General features: G+C 36.8%; 1 protein-coding gene across 1 annotated transcript in view; it reads right to left on the minus strand.

Moving 5' to 3' along the window:
- Positions 1-5695: 5695 nt before the first annotated feature.
- The window catches only part of LOC113074743 (protein spinster homolog 2-like), a 65300-nt gene continuing 47761 nt past the window's right edge, over positions 5696-23234 (minus strand). The window contains exons 6-13 of the mRNA XM_026247551.1: positions 22082-22224; positions 21576-21728; positions 21297-21486; positions 18191-18256; positions 17588-17686; positions 13569-13732; positions 10511-10545; positions 5696-8518 (exon numbers count right to left, since the gene is read on the minus strand). Of these exons, the coding sequence (XP_026103336.1) occupies positions 10512-10545; positions 13569-13732; positions 17588-17686; positions 18191-18256; positions 21297-21486; positions 21576-21728; positions 22082-22224 (849 nt within the window). The 3' untranslated portion in view covers positions 5696-8518; position 10511. The remainder of the gene's footprint in view (positions 8519-10510; positions 10546-13568; positions 13733-17587; positions 17687-18190; positions 18257-21296; positions 21487-21575; positions 21729-22081; positions 22225-23234) is intronic.

The raw sequence follows: 23234 nt of genomic DNA on the forward strand, positions 1-23234 counted from the left end.
AGTTTTCCCCCTCATTTGCTTCATTTGCTCTCTTTATTGTCATCACAGTTGCTCCCAGGCGGATAATGCTCAGTTTTCATAATGGCACTTTAGAATGCAGGCTAAATTGAATGAATCGAGTGACCAGGTTGTGTGTAGATGTGATGACACCCAAATGATCTTGATTATAAAATCACTTTCAGTTATGGAACAAGTTGTTGTGAATGAGGGTTTATCTGAATGTCACGCTAGTGTGAGTGTAACAGGGTTAAGGACCGGTGGAGTGAATCACTGCTTGCTCATGTTGCTCAACCAGCTTTGAAACTCAATGGCTAATGCATTATATAAACACGGATACATGATTGTGTGAGAGAAGCAGTGAATGGTGTTCATGTAACTAGTTCAACTACTAGCCTCAACTTGTTGTCTTTTATCTTTTTGTATGTCCCTTTTGAGATTGTTGTATGCAGATGGAATTAAAATGCTTCACATGATATTTGACGTTCTGCCTAGGAAAAGAAATGTTGATTCAAAGCTAGGGGTTAAACAGGGTTCATTCCCTAACAAATTTCAACATTTCAAATAATCAATAATAGTGTGCAAAGATGTTTATCTAACAAACAAACTCAATTAAATCATTGACTTGCACAACAATTTTGACTTGTCAGATATATATATATTTTTAATGTAAGACATGTTTAAAAATGTATTATAAACTCTAAGAAAAGTCAGTACAAATAGGGCACTATACTGTAAATATGAATTCATTTTCTGTATTTATTTTTCACAGGTGTTTTACCCACATTTTTAATTATGCATTGCATTGGCATTGTGTTTTATGGTTAAAACTTAAATAAAATAAAAATAAAAATTCCTTTTCCATTTTTCTGCTGATTTTTCCTTATGTAGATATAATGATACCTCAAACCTTGCATATGAGATCTATTTGGAATGAAAGTGTATTTCAACTATAAGCATTTTTTTTTGTAATCTACATAAAGTCATACCATAACTGTGCACATTTACTCTAAGTATTGCTTATATTATTTGAAATTCTGAATCTTATGTGTACACTCCTTTCTGCACAGCCTGTGTGGTGAGCAAAGAATAGTAGAGAGAAAGAAAGGTATTTTGAGGTGATCTGGGGTTAAACTCAGTTTCAGCATGGAGCCATATTATCTGTCAGAGCCCAGCAGGCCTCTGTGCACAGAGACGGTGTTCTTCTCTCCTCATGAGGGAGGGAAGCAGTTTGTCATCGAGGAACTTTTTTGCATTGCCAGGGACTGAGAGATTTCTCTTCTGAATGTTATTGTAGCATTAAACAGTGTAGATAGGAAATTAGCTCAAAAAGATATGTCAGTGTGGAAAGCTGGATGACCGAGAAAGAACTTCCCTCCACGTTTCAGAGACCTTGAGAAATTCTCACAACCTGTATAAGATCAGATCAGTTGATTGGGGTGAATGTCTTAAAAAATAATTCGACTGAATAATACAAATTTAACAATATAAATTTTAACAAGATGATTGTTTCTGATGTATACATGCACTAATTTTAGGCCAAGCTTTCTTGTGAAAATATGGGAAAAACTTGGAGCTACTGGCACAAATGGTTTACTTAAGCTTTTACTGTGTTCATTTAAACAATAACAACAGAATGGCAGAATGTACATGCCTTGCACCATTTGTCTTCTTGGCACAGCTCCAGCTGTGCTCATATGTTGAGTAGGGTATACATACATGTTGTAGTTAGTCGATTCCACTGCAGTGCTGCAAATGAGTCACATGTAGCATGCTGTGTTCATTAAGATGCATGTGAGAAAATTCACAAATGGCCCTAAAACACCATGAGGCTCTCCACGAGACACACTTGTACAATCCATCTTAAGCATCGGTGCTAAAGAGGCCATTAGCAGTTTAATTAGGTTGCACATCTTTGTCCATCGAACACACACTCCTCTGCAAGAATGTCTTATAACCAACACATTGCATTACACTGCAGTCCATGTCGGTGCTCGTAAGTGGATGAATGTGTTTCAAGGTGGCATGAAAATTGAAAGTAATTTTTAAACTGGCAATTAATTTAGCATGTCAGTCTGAATTACCAAGCTTATAAGTTTCTTAATTGCATTAGTGCTAAAGATAATGAGTTCATAATGAGAGTGCTGTAGTTCTGCTGTTTACCTTTATTCTCGTTTCTATCTGTTTTTGACTGTTGTAATATATTTGTATTATTATTATTATTATCTTTTATTACATTCAGAAAAACTTTGAATTTGGTTATCCATGGCATAGCTGCAGACTGCACATCCAGGTTACTGAAACCTTGAAATTGACTTTTTAAAGTCAATTCAATGTATTGCTTAGTAATATATGCTTAAGAATTGTATTTATTCATTTTAGTGAAGCTTCTACACTAATAATAATAATAATAATAATAATAAAACTATAGGCCTATACAAGAATACCAGAGTATGTGTATTTCACATGTTAGGGGCTTTAAGATAATATTCAGGTAAGAATATGAACAAATTTTTTTTCATGTCCACATATTTAATTCATTGGTGAGTAGGCCTCAGATGTACATTTCACTGTTCTGTCTGACTTCAGAAACCACATCCATAAAAGCAGTTCATGTTTTCATTGAAGAAATACAGTTGGATGCCTCCATTGCGTTGAAAGCATGAATTTGTGAATGGGTTTGAATTTGTCCCCAGGGCTTTATTTTTTAGATAGAAGATCAGATCAGTGTCGTGTGGTTCTTTTTCATCCCTATATTTAATAAAGTTTGCTTTTGAGCTAAGCATGTGTAATATCAGTTCCTAAATGCACAATTATGCTGAATTTGGTGTTGTAGGGCTCTATTCTTAGCTTTGACCTTTTGTATTGGTTTCTGGCATTTGAAGAGGAATAGCAAATACGCTGACTGCACTAAAACGTGCACAGAATAACTTCATTCATAATCAGATAGCATAAATATCATGCAGTGTGTTGCAGGCTTGTGAAGTTTCAGTCACATTACAAACACTCATACTTGTTATTTACATACTTAGGGTGGCCATTGCCTAAAATACCCAGGTTGTGTGACATTCATGAGCTATAGAGAGCAGAGCAGACAGCTCCTAATGCTTTCGATTCGCTCTCGGGAACCTACTTTGGTGTCTTTTTTTCGATCGGTGTGCAGCAATGATTCAAGTCAAACTACTGAACAAACACGTGCTTCGCGTTGCTTTGATCGTTCCCTGCAGTTCTCACCTTCTCAGGTGCAGCCCCACAATTGGTCAATTCTGAACAATACCTGCGTGTCATTGGTCAAACTGCTTTGGATGTTTTAGGCAATATTAAAATCCTGGCCGGGGCATATGGCCACCCTATACAAACTAGTTAACAGGTATTCACTGCTTGTTTTTGTATTTATATAAGCTATTAAATGTTAGCTTAAACATTGCCTGTGTTTGAACGGTATTTCGTTATTCTTTAAATTTTCAAAACCTGATCAGCTTTTGCCCCCCCCCCCAAAAAAAATACAAATAATACAATACAATAAACACAAATAAATAATACAAAAAAAGTTAATGGGGTTGTTTTGTACTCCACTGACTTTTACAGAGAAAACAGCTTGTTTTTTGTATTCTTTATACAAAAAACACTGAAAAGCATCTTCAAAATATCTTCTTTTGCCTTCCACAGGAGAAAGTCATACATGTATGGAGTGACATGAGGATAAAAAATGACAGAATTTTCATTTTTGGATAAATGATGCCTTTCTCAGTACTGTTTTAATAGAGAACAAGGGTCTTAAACTAAATCACAGTGTCTGTTCTGAGGCTTCCATGTTTGGATTTAATGTTCTAACTGGCAAAATGACTTAAAAGAAGTGACTTGTCAAAATAACCAAACAAAAATTGACACAAGCCTCAGCAACTATTTGCTCAGGCTTGAAAGTGCCCCTAAAATGATCCATGTTTTAATTTTTTCTTTCTTTGGACCACAGAATGCTTTAACACTTCCATGGAAAAGAAATCGCTGCATTGATTTTCCTGTTGAGTAGAAGGAACCATTCTATCCTGTCTACACCCGAGAGTTTCCTGTCAGATCTCCACTGGCCTGTTGATTTTGACAATATTTTCTCATGGTGTCATGCCAGAAATAGGTTTGGTTTGCATGGTCAGTGCATTTCTGTGAGGTTATCAGAGTCCAGTGGAGGAAGGTCTTCATCACTTCATCAGTGCACTTCATTTATACAAATACTGAGTTTTCTGATTTGAATCCATCCTTAGAAAATTGATATATACTCTGTTCATTTCAGAATATTGAGTATATATATTTTTCTCATTTCCTTACAAATGTAAATATTGAAATGGCTGTCAACATAAGATGGATCATCTTTAGTGTGTAATACTGAAATCGAATGGTTATATCTTAAATCAGTCAAACGTTGAAATGTTATAAGTAGATAAGGACCTTCCCGTCAAAGTTTCGACGGTCACTTGTGATTAGAAAAGCTCCCGTGATCAATACTTCTGACTGAATGCAGCCACAGCAAGCAATTTTGGGGCGTTTGAGGCCATTAGCTCCATGTTTAACTAAAGGAAAACACCTCATTATTGGGTTAACTTTATTTTTGGAGATATTTGGCCATTCTGTTCTTTGTGCTTTTTTTGTGGCCAAGTTAGTGTCTGGAGGAGCTTTTCTGAAGTTTCTTCTGAGGTAATTCTGTACTCAGCTGTGTGCAGATTTTTGTGAACTTTCTCGATTTGCTTTCATATGCAATTCAGGTCACACCATTAGCTTATATATATATATATATATATATACTTTTATTTTTTCATCTGTAATATTGTTGAATGTGACCATTGGTGCATTTTCTTATATTTTCAGCAACAGTGAATGGCTATGTAGGTGTTTCATGTCTTGTCAACACACTGGTGACCTTCTCCATCTACATTCTTCTTCTCTGGAGTCACAGAAACTGTTGCCGGGCAACAGAGGTGCACTGTGCCTCTCTAAACAAAGCTGGACTTTATCCTGTCCCCCAAATCCTGAATCACACTGGTCTATGAAAATGAAACCCACCCCTCCTCCTACCTCTGAAAAAGAGGAATAGAGAGGGCTTCCAGCTCTGGAGTCTGCTCCAGGTATGTGCTAATGGGATCTGTGACATTAGAGGCTGTTCATGTGCTGTAGGAGTGTAGCTCTCGGATTGGGAATCCTGCCTCTAGTCACTCTGAGAATCAATAGTGTGGAAGGATCTTCTTGTGCTGCGTAACGTTTTTGTGAAAACCATTATGCTTTTTTTCTGGATTGCTATATGGAAGGTTCAGAAGAATAGCATTTATTAGGCATAGACATTTTCATTTGTAACAATATCTTTACTGTCACTTTCGATCAGATCATTGCATCCTTATTGAATAAAAGTAATAATGTTTCTTTCCAAAAGCCAGGTCCTAATGACCATAATCTGACTTTTTTTTTTTTTATTATATGTAATATAAATTTACTAAATTTAAAATACATTTATTAAGTCAATGTATTATAAACAAATTAACAATGAATGAATAATGGGGTGTTTAAAAAAAAAAAAATCAAAAGATTAATGAATTCTGAAAAATGGTTGAACATTGTTAGGCCATGATACCTAATGCATAGCATTAACAAATGACAGATCAAATGCATTTAATAATTAAAGTTAATCATGTAAAGACGACACCGTATTGCTCTGTTTTGATTAAATAAGTTTATTTTGATCAGTTATATATAAGTGTATATCCCCGTGGGAGCATCACAGTAAATGTCCTAAATACTTCTCTTTATAATCACACTTGCTCTAAAAAATAAAATCACCTTTTAATTTCAGCTTGAAATCAGAAATAGGTTCATCTTTACAGAATTCTTGTATGACAAGAAAATGTGCAATCTGAAATACTCAACTCTCACGATTAAGCAATTAAAATGATGTCATAAAACTGCTCATTAGCAGTAGAATTGTGTTGATAAAATGAACTCGGCCTTACAAATATTGAGCCAGTCGTTCATCTAATCCAGATCTCCGTGAGCATTTCCTTTCAACAAACAAATAAACAAATATTCATATAATCATTGACAGCATGTAAAATAACTTTGAAAAGCTAGTAGTCAGGCAGTGAATGGGTAATAATCCCTCAAAGCCAGCACTTACAAAATGCCAGTGTAGAACTATTGAATTAGACAGTAAGAGAAACCCCCCTGATCAGCACATTATTCACACACCCAGTTGCTTGTGCAAAATAAAGTAGCAGTTCATTGGTCTAACAAACATGTTGGTACACAATAGATGTCCTTTTGTATGTGTAAATCATGCTGTGTGTGTGAACCAGTAAAATAATTGGCTCCTATGAAAACAGTTCTCTGAGATCAACAACTGAGAGATTCTTCAAATGGTGACGAGGAGGCTTTTTTTAAAAAACAAAAACAGAGCTGTACATAATATCTATGACATTGTTTTTCCCTTATTCCATCTATCAGCAAATATCTTGCAAATAAACAAATCAAAAACGTAATAAATACATTGCATCAAAGCAGTTTACAATATATTAAAATTGCTGCATAATATAGTTTATCTTTCTAGTGTTTATATATATATATATATTTATAAAACTCATATTTGTAAAAAGAAAGAAAAAGACATGTAAAAGAATAATAATAATAATAATAATAATAATACAAAAGCTTCATTAAGATAAATTTGCATGTGTAAACACACAGAATCACATTCAAAGGCTTTTCACCTGACATGATGAAAGCGAAAAGGATATGACTGGCAAATAGGGACGGTAATTTCACATGATACGACAAACTTAGATCGTCTTTTTTCCAATCTATAGGCAAAGTGCTTTTCTCAAGATGGGGAACAAGCCTCAACTTATCTATGAGAACAGATTTACATGCGAACGGCTTCAGACGCAGACAGATTTGGTAACACCAATTTGCAAAAACATGACAGTGGTGTGTGTGTGCTGTAAGAAAATCTTGCTAAATATCAGAATATACAAATTATTGCCACTGTCAAAGCTTTCATTTTTGTTAATGATGAAATCTTCTTTTAAATTGCATATATTACAAACTATACTCTGAAGCGAAACCACGCAGTCCAATAACAGCGAAAATCAATATTTGTAGCAATTTTACCCTCCAACTTTATCTCTTCATATTTATGACTACTCAGTGAAAAGCAAAGTGCTTTTCTTAGTGTATGCAACATATTCAAATATATGTTTTCTGCTATAAAAAAGACCCTCCACAAAATTCACAGATTTAAAAAAAAAACAAAAAAAAAAAACAGATCTAGCTTAACCTCTGAAAATGGATGGATTGCAGTGTAGGTAATTAACTTGGCTGCAATGCACTATGATCATTTCTGCTCTCTTCTTTTCCAGTAAAGGGATATGTAAAACTAAATGACCAAGGTAAGTCGACATACAAAGACTTTCATTCTTATGGACTGAGCTTGTGAATCTTATCTGCGGTTAAAATGAAGGTTCGCCTGTCTGGGTGGGTAACCCGGCACTGCGGAAGGAATTCCTCACGGAAAAACACTAGACAAGAGACGATAACCTTGGCTTTGTTCACTTGTTAACATTTTTCAGTGTTTCTGCTCTCCTCTTGGGTGCACTACATGATTTATCCTGGCAGACTCTTCAGTAAAGCTCAGTATGAAAGCATTTACATGTCGTTTCTTCATTATAAAAAGATAATTTTTACAATCCAGTGTCCCTTTCAGCTATAGTTTAGGGAGTCCCTCCAGATTCATTTGTAAAAACACAGTCAGAGCAAGAAGAGAAAAGACAATGATCGATTTCAACGGTCTCAGGTGTCATGCGTGGCTGTGTGATTTCACTGGCACTGCATTAAAATGGTAAGTGCTAAGAAAAAGAATGGAAAATACATTTAATAATACACAAAGAAAAGTGACCAGGGACCAGACCTGTGCCTCGTCCAGATTTCTTAAGGCAGGGCTCACCGTGTAGTTTGTTTTATTGGGTATTTGATATGATGTGACTTGTGTGATTCCTACAGTTCTGTGTTTACAGTTTTTGGGGGATTTTGGCGTATTGGTGAGCCCCTCGCTGGCTGTGAGCATCATTGGTACTGGTCCCCATTAGGAATGTGATGCTATGGCACTTGGTGCAGCTCGATAAGCAGCGTGACAGAACGGGAGCATGTGTCCGTGCTGTGTTCAGTAGTATGGCACTGAGCGCGCTAGCGCACCCTCTTCCAAACACCCATGTGGCTCTTTATATACATCATTAACAGCTGCACAACCAGCTGCTGACTGGCTGACCTCTTGCCAGCTGCAGGTTTCCCAGGGCAAGCATTTCAGAACGGCCTTCACAGAATGGGACGGAAAAACTGAAAAGATAGGATAGCTGTGATTCGAGAGTATATTGAGTGTGCGTATAGTGAGTTAGCTGCAAGTTTTATTCCTTCTGTTTTTCTTCCTCTACTTGTCCATATTTTCACCCCACTTTTGCTTCATTGCTGCAGCCTCTTCTCATTTGGTAACCTGAGGGAATGAAAAAGACAAGGACGGGTCAGTCTCTGTTTGTAGTTGTTGAATAAAACTTGGAGCAATAACATCCTTGTATCTGGCTTCTCAACAGGATGCTTCATTTTGATTATTATAACTCACTACCCACTGAGCCATCTGTCTGGTGCTGCTGGTGAGGTAAACCAAGCCCCATCCTCAAACACCAGAGCTTCTGTAAGCTTCGCACAGCTGCCCCACTGACATCACAATATGTGTCTGTCACACACTTGACAATTATTTTAATCTGACTCATTTAAATGTTGTAGAGAAAGGAAAAGCTGTATTTACAGTAATGTAAGATGCTATCTGGCTCATCCAACGTAACAAAAAATGTTAAATACTAGAGCATTATGCTCAGATAATCGCATCAGTGACGTTTATGGAGCATCCAGGGTCTTGTTTGGGATTTGTCTATCATTATGCCACAAATAATCTGGCCTAGAAGCTCCTCTACTCCATTATATTAAAGATTTGTTTTGTTTTTTCATTGTGTAATAACACACACTCCTACTCAGTGAGAATGCAGTAATTATAGACCTCACAGGGGGTTTGTCCTTTTTATTTAAAAATGCAGATTTATGTCATACAGCCCTGTTCATTTCATATGGAGAACACTTTATCTGTGCAGTGCAGACTGCTGTGGTTTGGGTTATTGCAGCTCCAGTGGATCATCAGTGCGCTCATTGGGACTATATGCTACTACTACTGCTGTTTTCTCCAAAATGTTATTGATTCACATATTAAATTGATCAGTAAGACATATAGAATATTCTGAAGTCTAAAGGATGTGTCGGACACATCGAGCACATCCTCCATTTGCTTTATAATCCAAGGGCAGTGGTCCATATCTCCATTGCTTTCCCTTTTCATCTCTCATTTGTTCCCTCTAATATCTTCTCATTGCTTTGGTTGCAAGCCCTTCCGGGCTGAAATCTTTGGTCCTAATCAAGGCTAATGTCAGAGTAGTGATTTTTCCCATACTTCCACTCCCACTGTCACATCACTGTGCCTCCTCACAATTCCTTTACTAATAGCGGGTATGTGGGTGTCCGTCTGTGATGTAACTCTGCGGTTGGAAGATAACTTCTTCCATTTATATGTGTCTTAGGCAATATGCCATCCTGTGCTCATTTATGCTAATTGATATGCCTCTGACTGGCTAACCCTCAAGGCCACGGTTTACGCTGTATCCAACCAGAGATATTTCATAAATTTCTCGTTAAACTGCAGTAATATAACATTGTTAACGTAATAAAGAGTAGTAGTATTGCTAATTAGAAAGTGGAGGGTGCTGTAGAGGAGTAGGACAGCTAACTTGGGACAGCGTGTCAGCAGAACAAAAATACATGACCACATTTAACAGTTACAATCCACCCTCTCAGTCGAAAAGTTGGAGGACTAGTTATTTTTAGTGTACTGCTCTCATTCACTTTGTCCTCCACCTAAAGTACTGAAAACCAGGGAAGCCTATTTCCTGATGTTGTTAGATGTTTTCCTGCTCTTTCTTTTGATGCTTTGCTGTTCTTTTAGACCATACAAAGTCATGGTAATTATACAAACAGGCTCATAACAGTGAGTGTAAGAGAAAGAGGGGAAGGGGGCATGAAAAAAACTACTCAAAATTTGTATTATAATGAAAAGGTGATGCTACTATGAGGCCAAAGCCAATTTCACAAATTCTATTCTATTCTATTCTATTCTATTCTATTCTATTCTATTCTATTCTATTCTATTATGATGCACAAAGACTTCCGTGTGTAAAACATAAGGTAAATAAAGTTACGTGTGCAGCTCTGGAATTTCATAAAGGTGGTATGTTATTATTTCTCCCCTTACAGTCCCGAATACCTTTCAATAAATAAGCTTTAACCATTGTATTTTCTATTTTGAAAGAACATAAAGATAACAGTTCAAGAGGAAGAGGGGGGGGGGGCTTTGTTGAAGACTTGCAGGAATGTGAGGTCTTACCTTAAATGGACGGCAGTTGGGAAAGCTGGCTTACTCTGGAGAAAGAAAAAAAATGGAATAATGAGGGGAAAAAATTGTGTATACAGTATTTGTGCAATGTTTTTCATCATTTGTACACTACACATCAGCAGGATCTCTTAATGCAGGGATTTTCAAACTTGGATGCTTATTGTCCTTAATTTATTTTGTAGGGTTATCAAAGTAAACTAAAGATATTAATTACAAATGTTTAAGACAATTGTTTTAACTCATTTGGTGTTGTTTAGCTTGCTTTAAACTGGTTGGAAATTATGAGATTAATCACAATTATTTTTACAGCTATGTTTTAAGAAGTAAAAAAAAAAAAAAAAAGATTTGACTTAAAATACTCCTAGTTGGTAGGAACTTAATGCACAGCAAATATTCTCCAGATAATATGATTTATATGTTACACAATAGTTCATGTTTAGGGGTCCTTGGGTTAAAAAAGTTTGATTGTTTTAATTATAAAGCAAATTCACAACAGCATTAATGAAATATTACTGTTTAGGTACAGGAGTGCTTTGATTCAGTGAGACCACAAGTGGTCAGGTTAGTGATGAAAGTTAGTGGGGATCCAGATTCTTAATGCACCAAACATTAATTCTGTCTATAAGTACTTCAGTTCACCTCTTCCATCTCAGCATTTTCACTTCTTTCCTTTTTTGCCCTTTGATATGAAGTTCCTTCTTGTAATTTCAGTCACTCTATTACAAATCTCAATGGGGACACTTCACAGGCTGCTAGTGCTTTAACACCCAGTTAAGGGATGATTATATCTACAGTATGTCCTTATGGACACCATGCCAACTGAAGCCAGGCAGAAAAGGATACGAGACAAATACGTGCGTGTGTGTATTTTTGCGTGACTGCCTGGGTGCACAGTGTTTTCCCCTGCACTATAAATGGCTCCCTCACGGCCCAAAACAGCTAACAGCCTAGAAATAAATTACTCTTCAAGCTCAATATATATTCCTCCGCTCCAGTGAACGCCTTTCATTTTGCATGTTGTGTCTATAAATAGAGGAAGACAAACACGGATGCTATATTCATGCAACAAGATATTTGTGAATAAAGAATTAATGGGCTTGAGACAGCACAGTTAAAATTATATTTTTAGACTGGACGTTGTCTTGTAAGTCAATGCTTATGAGAATCTGTGAGAAGGGTGTTAGGTTAGAGTATTTGTTGGAAAAGTTAAATGTATAATTGCACAGGCTCATAACAACTGGATATAAAGCTGCTGATTTTGGCATGCATGACATAGCAGCTCATTACATAGTATATAGTTACAATTTTCACGCAACCAACAGAGCAAGTAAACTGCTTTAAATGTCTTTAAGAATATACCTTCACTTGTCATATTTAGTCAATTTAAAAGTGATTTTTTTTATTTATCATATTTTAAATTCAAAGGCGAATATCATATTTATTTAAAATTATAAAACATTTATACATTTAAACATTTATTTTTTATTAAAAGTGTTTTTATCTTATTCTAAATAAAATAAAAATAACTATTCATCATTTTATTCCAAATTTAAAGGTGAAGATTTATTATCATGTTCTAAATTTAAAGTGCAATTATTTTTTGTTATAATTTATTTTACACTTGAAGTGAAGTTTGCAAAATATGCTCTCTCATCCCATTATAAAATAAAGAGACAACAATAAGTCATTCATAGGTTTTCCCCAAAAAAGCACTGTGGCTCTTTACAGGCATTGCTCTGTTTGTATGAGAATCTGACCAGCTTGGCATAGCAACACTGGCTCCACCAATTGTGAAAGTTTTGGGCAGGGATCTCTGTTTACCTGACCAATAGTAGAAGTGGGAAGTGTTCAGGGAAACTTACTTTAAAATAGTCAGTAATATATTATTCTGTTTGACACAACACCTTTAAACATGGTCACGTTATTTTGTGCTGAGATGTTAGGATTGATTTATTTAAGCCCAGTGCCTATGGTTTCAAGTGCACTATTTGTATTCCACTACATATGATATATAGCAGGGAAAAAAGCAGATTTAACAATCCTGCTGAGTAGCTTCATGTGAAAAATGACTATAATAATTAATCTGCATGTTGGCATTAATCTAACAGATGGCAAGACGAGAAGAACAGCCAGCATCCTGGGCTGTCTCTAAAACCTATCGTGGGACGATCTTCCACAGTAATCCAACATACCACCCTGCCTAAAAATGTCCCCAAGCAGACAGGAAGGAAATCATTTTTGAGTGGCAACGCACACAGGAAATCCACTAGATACAAGACGAAAGTGAGTCATAAAAGTCGGGTATAATATTTGATACCTTTTAAGGGAATGGGACTCTTCTATATCTGTTTTAGATGAAGGTCTGTTTTAAAATGGCTATGTTTAAATATGTATATATATATATATATATATATATATATATATATATATATATATATATATATATATATATATATATATATAGGACAAAGTATGCTTATGTATGCCATGTTAAAGTGAAATGACATGTTTGGTTAGTTTGAATAGCAAGAGACAACATTGGGGTTTATTTGATCCTTCAGTTCCTCTCATGCCGTCTCTTCATAAATGCTACTTTCATAAAATTACTTAGTTAACTTGTGTCTTGCTAATGCTAGTCTACTGAAATTACCTTTACTTTGAAATCTCTCCTATAATGGATAATGATTAGAGTAAGAGAACGTCTTGATCTACTAAACTGCAGAGTGGCCTCGTATGAGAATACATCTAGCTCTCTGTCCATCTATCCATCTCGCTTATCCTCATGCATTAACTGTCCACCTGAGGCTATTCACCAGTCACACGAAGATGGCAAAGGCTACCAAAACCACCATGGCAACCACTATTTTCAGGAAATGGGAAATTATAACCCTGTTTAGCAACCCTTGAAAGGAAAGCACCTTGATGTTTTCAGATAGTTGTCGGAAAATGACTTTCCAGTTCAAGTTCAAGTTCAGCTTGAAGAATAATGACTTGAAAGATTGGGCTGAATTACTGCTATCAAGGTTATGAGTACAGGCTAGGCACTCACTGTTTCTCCGCTTTGTCACGATCGTCAAGGAAGAAGAGGGCGGTGGCCAGGAAGAACATCCCCCCCAGAACAATGACAAAGGGGCAGAGCATGAGGGCATAGCCCAAGCTCAGGAACTCCCATAACACTGATTTGGAGTAACTCTCCTGCAGCGAGTCTGATATCTGCAGGAACACATAGAAACACAAACAACAGAGCACTCATTAGCAAACTCTTAGCAAACATTAATGTAATAATTAACTTACTAATATTGTCTTGAAGAGCTGTGCTGTCAATCAGTTATAGGGCGAATGGTTAATTATGTTAACTTGTCTTAAGCTATTGGTATCTGTTGAACAGTGAGCCAATATATCTACAAAAAGATGATAAACATGAAACTATAAGGGAGTCATTTAGTTTAGTTAAAATTTTACAAACTGATTTAATTTTGTGCTCTGTGCTCCCTTAGGATTCACTCAGTTAGTAGTCAGCAACTGGTTCTTAATGTTAATAACCAAACAATGTATTTCCTATGTGATATTAGCAGGGGAAATCCTCATTTTAGAGAGCATGTGATTGTATAAAAATTATAAAAAATTTGTAGTGCGGGACGAGTCGGTAATATTTTTCGTTTCATTTCTTGAAAAATCATTTTTATATGCCAGCATCTGCTAAAAATAAATTGTCATTGACTATGAGCACACTAAAGGCCACAAACTCTAATCTTGATATCATAAACTCTTTAGAACCAAGCCCACTATTTAAAACAGACTTTTGAACAGAAGACAAGGCTAATATGCAAAAATGTATTGTTCAGGCTATTCTAAAGTAGCATATTATTAGCAAATAAAGCAGAATGTGACATAAAGATACTAACAGCAGCATTAAAAAGATGTTTAGCAGGACTAATGATCTCCTCAGGGTCCGTCTGACTCACTTTAGCATAGCTAATCCTTTATTAGCACTAGCGTGTCTGTAAGTCTCGAGGGTGAGGTAGGAATGCTGACTCTAAAGGCTGTGAGAGTAGGTGCTGACTGTGAGGTCTCTGTGTCTTTGTACCTACTTAACCATATTTTGGGGACAAATGTGTACCCAGAAGTAAGTTAAATCTGACAAAACATCATTTTTGGGATGTCCTCATTTGTAAAACTGGTATAAAATAAAGTAAATAGAGGTTGTTGTTGTTTTTATTGTAATAATGAAGGAAGATTAATGTTAGGGTTAGGTTATACTATCTATAACTAGCTGTATGTAAAAAAAAAAAACTACTACAGAATGTCCCCATTTAGATAGCTAAGCAAATGTGTGTGTGTTTGTGTGTGAGCAGACCACACTGCTGTATGTGTGTGTATATGTCAGCCTTCATGATGCCAAACATGAACTATTTCTACTGATAAAAATAGGGCTGAAATTGAACATTACTGGTGCGTGTCTAATGAGGTTTTTTTATTTATTTTTTTGCAAAAGATGGTAGATTTCAGCTGATAGCCTACTTTTATAGATAATTACACCACCCACTATGCCTGAGGATATTGATTCACACAGGTACTCTGTAAGTTTTTACTTCAGTTAGAGTGAAATGGAGCATTACCAGGTGTTTAGGAAATCTTATTCATTCACTAGTTGAATGTGTTTTCTGCCTGCCACATTTTCTTACATTTCTTTCCAGCTGTCTTTAGTAAGCTATTGGATTTCAATACAGTCATAACAGCTCTCTTGGTATAATGTTTGGAAAAACTATATTGTCAATGCCATATGTCAAATTTCCTGTGCTTTTTTCTGGCAGATTTCTTTGCAACAGAAGTACGTCACAGCCACCATCACACTAGCCTTCCAGACCTCCGGAGTGAAATTATCAAGTAGCTGTTGAGTCATGACTTGGTCCCACATTCCTGGATTTGACAGGCTAGAATGTCCACACATTTCCTCTGAAGACATACCCATGCTACTAACTTAGAGGTAAGTAGAAGAATATTGTATTCTCAGGAAGCAACCACGTCGATTAACCACAAATGAAACAGAATTATAACCACACTGTCCAGCTGTCTATCAGCAGATAGGGCGTTTTGAGCAGATGGAATGTGGTGGGTTTCTAACACAGCGACTTGAGTGAACTTGACCTCTGGTCTTTGGGAAAAGGCCATTCCTGACATTCTTGTCAATAAAAATCTTGTTTTTCTAATCCTACACGTATTTGCTTGTTTCATATTAGGCTAAATTAATTTTAGCACTCTTGGAACTCATAAAAAAAAAAAAAAACGCTAGCAATGGCAAGATTATGGGATAGATTCCCACAGAATTTACATTTACTCATCTAACAGAAACTTTTATCCAATACAAAGTATAATACAAAGGGAACTTGATAAAATGCATAAAATAAAATAAAAAGCAATTAATACTTTTACTCAGCATTAAGAAACATTAAATTAATTGAAAGTGACAATTAAGACATTTGTAATGTTATAAAAGTTTATGTTCTTCTTTTTTTTTTATCAAAGAATCCTAAAAAAGTATCATGGTTTCCATGAAAATATTATGCAGCATAACTGTTTTAAACAATGATAATATTGAATGTTTTTTAAGTATCAAATTAGCTTATAAAACATCTTACACACAGATTTTTTTTTAACAGTATTGTAGGTCGCTTAGAATAAAAGTGTATATTAGCTAGGAAAGTGTTTACTACTTATCCCCTTCAATGTAGTATCTTAAAGTATAACTCATGACATAAGCCTCTAAAATTAAACTCATGATATAAGCATCTGCTAGACAGGTGATATATCATATGAAAATTAAATGGCAAATACCAATTGATGGAGAGATAAAAAAATATATATATATTATAAACAACTTACAGGTAGATTACACACACTTCTTAGCTTCTGCTCTGTTTATGGCAGTGTATTGAAGTGTATGGGAGAGACAGATAAAGAGCAAACACTGCACATGCACTTTGGTTGCAAGAGGTCGAAGGTGACAATGGAATAAGAGAACAATGGTCTGAACCCTGAGTCCTACATGACAGAGGGCCCTGAACCTGTCAAAAGCACTGACAGGAGTTACTGTTTAGCTTGGATCAACTCCAGGAACTCCTGTTCGGAATGCCAGGAATGTCTACAGGAGTCGGAAGTCTAGGAACCACAGTGTGCTTTTTCCGGAGTTAAGAAGAATGATGAATTTATGCTGCGCTGTGATCGGTTTGGCTTTGTTTTCTTAACATGAACAAGAGTGGAAATCGGAAATGGGAAACAGAGCCAGGGTCAACGTACGAAATCATAGAGCACAATGTCACACGGCACGATACGACGTAGCTTATTGTTACACAGAATTATTTTAGAGACTGATGGGAACACTTGTGGATGAATGTAGCCTTGAATGAGCTGGTAACTGGTATATAAACATGTCTCCTGTGGAAAGGTATTACTGGAAAGACACAGTTCAGGGCGAGCGGGAAAACCTTTAGAGGGCTTTTGTGTAAATCAGCTATTGGGAACTAGAAGTATTAAACAAGAAAAGAAGCAATGAATGTTTTTGTGTAGCTTTGAGAGCTCAAAATTGTTGACTTCCTGCTTCTAGCATTATGTTTTTTCTCAGACCTGCTTGAGTGTCAATACCTGATTCTTCCACATGGTTGTCAATTTAGCGCACTCTGACTTTTGTGGATATTAGAGAAGTTAGAGTCAGGTTTACATTATTTAGTAAACTGATTTCCACAATAATTAAAAAGTATATAACAAACACGATTAATGTAACCATTTGAGTGAAAAAAAGTATGTTTTGTTGTAGTTTTAGGAGCTCTGACACCACAATCTTGCAAACCACAGAATGTGACGTCACAGGGTTGGTTTCCTCGCTTGGCCAGTGAAGTAATGTAAGCATTTCTTTAATATGATTACATTAATTGTGTTTGGTATAATTGTTTTTTTTATAAAAGTGGAAATCGGTTTACTCCAAGACCACCATATAATGCCTGTACACGCCAAGCACTTAATATTGAGCAGTACATACTAGTAGCAGGCAGCATTCTTAGACATTCTTACCAAGCCAATGAGGTATGGACTCCCAGCATCCCCTAGTAAATGTGAGGTGAAGCCTTGGAAGGCAACAGCAGTAGCTCTTCTGGTTGGTATGACAACAAACTGGAGAGAGACAGAGGTGATAGTAAATCAACTGTGAGAATTTCACATTAAATCATAATAGGAAAATAAAAGTACCACGAGTGCTCACTTAAGCAGATGCTGTCAGAGCGCTTTACACTGACCAAAGCTGACTGGAGTTAAGTATGCAGTAAGACCTTGACTGACTCGACTTCATGACAGCTTTTCTTGCTAAATCTTTCACCCTCTGTTTACTGCTTCTCTCTTCTCTCTCAGTCTCTCTAACTCACTCGCCTCCTTCAGACAAATCTACTCGACCTAAAAATGTTATTTCGTTTTATTTTCCATGAGTGGCGTTTCCATTAAGCGCAATCAAAGGCAGCAATTTTGTCTTGGGCCCCACCCAAGCTATCCCAAACCTCGTAGTCATGCATCCCACCATTCAAAATAAGAAACTAGCCTGAGAAGATGACCACTTTTGTTACGGTTAAAAGCTTTAACGTTTCCACTCGATGCAGCAGATAAATACAGGCTTTCAATACGAACCATTAAAATGTCCGCTGTAATGGCCCAGTTCAAAAAGAGCAGCGTCTCTCCGATGAAAATGCAGATCTGTGAAGAAAGAGAGTGAGGGGAGAAAAATAGAAAATACATTTTAATTTTAAAATAAAAAGTTCCTGTACTTGAAGATAAATACATTCAGATAGCAGGGTTTGCAGTTGGTCAAAGACTCCATTAACCCAGCTCATCTACTAAAAAAAATATATATATATGTATATACCAGAGTGGAACCTAAAATGTCTGGTGGCTGAAAACGTGTTACATTTAACAAGTTATTTTAACAGACTCGCCTGACCCCAGGAGAACAGACTAGCTGACTTCAACATTCCCAAACAAATGAACTGATATCCTTCAGTGTCTGGTCTGGATTTTCAAGGTGCTTATGTCAGATTGAGACACAAGGATTGAATATCTCCACTAATGTCAGTGACTTGACAGAATGTAGATTCTCTTTCCACGTCTCTGAGGCCAAAATGCGACTGACGGCAGCTGCTGGGGTCAAACCAGATGGGACCGTGTGAAGAACTGTAGGTTGCAGGGGAATTTGATCGTTCAAGTGGCCGTTCTGACTTTGACAGGGTCTTATGTTGGGCTCAGAGTGATATGTTGAGCAAGTTTATGGGTCTAGAACCTTCCATTTCTATGCTGGTGTGAAAGAATATCTGAATAGAAGGTGAGGAAATTAAAGTGTGAAAGTGTGTGTGTTTGTTCGGACATTTATGAAACTCTGTCCCAAAATGACTTGAGGCTCAGACAGCGTGACGGATGGACAGACAGCTAAAACTATAAAGCCCTGCAGGACTCTGGTTAAGGGCTGAAGTGTGATCAGACGAGACATCAACTGTCCCTGCTGGAGCAGACCCTGAAAGAGCTTCAGCGTGCTGTCACATTCTCAGACTGCACATCTGTCACTATCAAATTTTCTCCCTCCAAATATTTCCCCTCCTTAAAGTTTAGGACTCCTTGTTTTTTTGTATGCTCCATTTGGATGTAATTATAGAAGCCTCTTGACAAGTGATTGAAAGGGCGCTCATGTCTTTAGTTGGGAGCTGGGTATATTTCTACTCAGAACTGACGCTGTAATGTTACCTGTTTTGACAAGATGGCATGAAGGCCAGTGGTCCAAATTATGTGTCATTCAATTCTATAAATACTTGTAAAACTTGCCCTGTTGCTCTCAGTAAGACTGACAGGCATGCATTTTTTCCATTTCCACATTTTTCAATTTACTGTGATAAAGCTTAGTTTAACAAGTTTAGTGAGATAACTGTGATTTATATTTAAATGACGTTATACACCAGTTCAAAAAAGTTTTGGGTCAGAACTTTTTTAATTGTTTTGGAAAAGCCTCTTATGCTCACTAAGGCTGCATTTAATTGATCCAAAAAATCCATAATATTGTGAAATATTATTACAATTTTAAGTAAAAATGTACTATCTCAATATTTTTCAAAATGTATTTTCTCTGATAAATTTTACACTGAATTTCCAGCAGCCATTGCTCCAGACTTCAGTGCATTACTCCAGTTGTGCTGATTAATATTTTTGTGGAAACAGTGATACTTTTTATCACGATTCTTTGAAGTAAAAAAAAAAATGCCTTTATTTCAAATAGAAATATTTCGTAACATTATAAATGTATTTCCGATCTCTTGATCAATTTAATACATGTTACTGACTATTAATATCTTTAAAAAATCGTATTGATCCCAATTTTTTTAACAGCAGTATGCATTTTTTATGGAATGTAATTTTATTTTTTATAATTATTAAATCACTTTTATTATACTATAAATTGTTATTCTTTCCTTGTGCTATTTATTATAGATTGTGTGAATTCAAGTGACCCCAACTAGACACCTGAGCAGCCTGTTCTACCCACTGTCTGCTTTATAAATCTATTCAAAGTCAACAGAACACTTAACAAAGGCACAAGAGGTTGCAAAACCAGATCATTTTGAGGGTACAGTTAGTAACCAGTCCTTTATATTTAAGATAAGGTGACTAACAGTGAGCAAACTTAGAATTTCTCAAGCATAACATGTACTTGATTGTTTTGTTCATAGGAAAGACAAACAGCCCCTAAAAATACTTTCTCACCAGACTTCTCATCAAAAACACTTAAGAGATTCCCAGTCAGGCTTGACCCATTAGGGAGCGCGCTGCATTCAGTTCTGACCTACCTGTTTTTGTTTAAAGAACAAGCATGACCTGGTAGATTCATTTTGTTTTCTTATGCAGCATAACTTTTCCTTATCAGTGACTCAGAAATGCCACAGCCCATTGTTTCTTAGCAGTACCTGTGAAAACTGCTCCCTTTTCCTGCCTTACATGCCAATTATACAAGTAGCCTACACAGCGCCCGTCGCTCTTATTCTTTTAGTGTTGGATTTGGACCTAACAACCCTGCCAAGCAACTATGGCTGTTAAATCTACTGAATGCAACAGATTTGATTTCGTTTAAAGCCTTACATACAACTCTGAATAGAAGTGACCTTATTTGACTGAGAGGACTCATTATAATACAAGGATATTCAGAAGGGAGTTGTACTAGAGATATTCAGGCCACAGTGTAAAGCAACCTTTCAGGAGAGAATCTCAGTGTTTGCACCACAATTCCATGCCAACTAATATAACAAGAGCTTTTTACATGAAGAATATTGTAACAGATTATCAAATTGTAACCCATGGAAGGCAATTAAAAAAGATATTTATAATACACTGCATAAAATCCTTTTTAAGGAGGAAGGGGAAGTCATGGCCTAGTGGTTAGAGAGTTTGACTCCTAACCCTAGGGTTGTAAGTTTGAGTCTTGGGCCGGCTATACCACGACTGAGGTGCCCTTGAGCAAGGCATTGAACACCATACTGCTCCCCGGGTGCCGGAGTATAAATGGCTGCCACTGCTCTCTGTGTGTCTGTGCATGCATACATGTGACGTGACATTCAGCCAAGTATGGTGATCCATGCTCAGAATTTGTGCTCTGCATTTAACCCATCCAATGTGTGTAATGCACTTTGGATGGGTTAAATGCAGAGCACAAATTCTGTAAATATGCATGCACACATACATTTTGAAGTTGGCTACTTACATACGCTCCCACTATGCTCTTCTTGGCCACAACAAAGATGAGGCAGATGAAGATAGCAGAGCCCAGCATGCTGACTGCACACACCAGCGGGTCGGCACGCTCCGTCTTCTTTCGGCAGAGCCGCGTGGTCACGGCACCGATCACCACTCCCAACAGTCCTGTCACACAGGTGATGGCTCCGAATATCAAACTGGAGACGAGAGAGAAATATTGTCATTGTCAAAACTGTAATGTCTGTATTTGTGCAATACATTTTAAGCAGCAAGTGTATGTTGGGACCTGTCTGTGCTGCTGCATGGTTGCGAGGTGCAGCTCTCTGCTGTCTTCTGCACCACCTGAGCTCTGACCAGGTACTGCGGGATCCAGATCCCAAACGCCCCCGTGGCAAAAGACACAGCTGCCGATGCCAGAGATGAAAATACATAACTACGGCTGGGGAGCAGAAAGAAAATGAAAAATTACTATGCATAATTTCTTACGTTTTTCTGCATTCGCATTTTTCTTCATCTGTATGCGTTTTTGGCCACAACAAAGATGTGAATCATGATTTTTTTTTTAATCGTTTCAAATCATAGAATATATTTATAACTGAAACTATAATTGGTCAAACCACGGGATACTGTAAAAACTGCAGGACCATAAAAACGATAGACTTTGAGGGATCCAATATTCAGACTCGATGGCTGATTGTTAAGTGATTACATCTTGTACGCCCCAATCCTGAATATCTGGTTCATTACATTCTTGAGTGATGAATAGGAAAAAAGAATAAACATTTGGCATACTTTTTGGCAAGAGCTTTCATGTCACAGAGCCAGGAAGTGCGAGTCTGCATACGTCCAGCGATATGGTCAGCACTCCCTCTCTTTGGCTCAGGGACAAAAATGAGAACGAGTGTCCCAGCAATCAACCCCAACATCGGAGAAACCTTGACACAGAAGGGGGGAAAACAGGGATTAACAAAAAATTTATAATGTATTTATGTCTGTCTTGTTTTCCGGTAAAATGTCTAAACATCTTGAAACAAGATGAATGTACTTGAGATTTTATGTTTTCTGCTAATATATTTTGAATTAAAGCTGCGGTAGGGAACTTTTGACGCTCTATCGGTTAATAAACAGAATTGCTTGCGTCTTGCGGAAGAACATCGTAGCCTACTTCTCTCTGTTTATGTCTATGAAGAATCACAAAGGTACGGACCGCAGCTCTGATTGGTTGATTTCTTACCGGGAGCGGTCTGTAACTGCAAATGGCAATAGGACCACTGGGAGGAGTCAGAGGAGCTTGATTTTTTTCACAGATTATCTGTCTCATATTCTACTGTCAGGACATAATGACAGGTTTAATAAATATGTAAAAAATATTTTTTTTTACAAAAGTTCCCTACAGCACCTTTAAATAAATTTGTTTCTACTCCATTGATAATTTGCTAAGAATAAATAAAAATTAAGTATTATTACTGCAAATTTTTTTAGATGTTTTTACTGGGAAAATGCAAAATACTGCTTAAGAAAGTTTTCAGTGCAGTACTCGCTGCTGTAACTAGACTAAACATTTTTGCTTGTATTCTGTGAGTCTGTACTGTCTGTTAAACAAAATCTTGGGCGCTGAACAATAAGAATCTGTCTCACATCCTGTTTGGTCTAGCAAGTTATTCGTTGAGCCCATAATGGCGGTGTTATTTTGTGATTAGCCTATGGTTTAGTATGTTACAGATGAGTTTTATTTCTATTCACATCAGGGTGTGTAGTGTAGGCAGTGCACTAGACTGAAGTGTGAAGTGGACTCCATTAGGTGATGTTTCTTTACTCTATCCTCTCGTTTTCTTTCTCAGTTTCTCCTTGTGAGGGAGCAGCTGTGGTCCACCAGGCCATGAGCTATTATCTCTTTTATCATCTTTCCTGATGGCTACAGCACAGCAGTGTGTGTACGTGTTTG

This window comes from Carassius auratus, chromosome 5 (genome assembly GCF_003368295.1).
Source record: "Carassius auratus strain Wakin chromosome 5, ASM336829v1, whole genome shotgun sequence".
Classification (NCBI taxonomy): domain Eukaryota; kingdom Metazoa; phylum Chordata; class Actinopteri; order Cypriniformes; family Cyprinidae; genus Carassius; species Carassius auratus.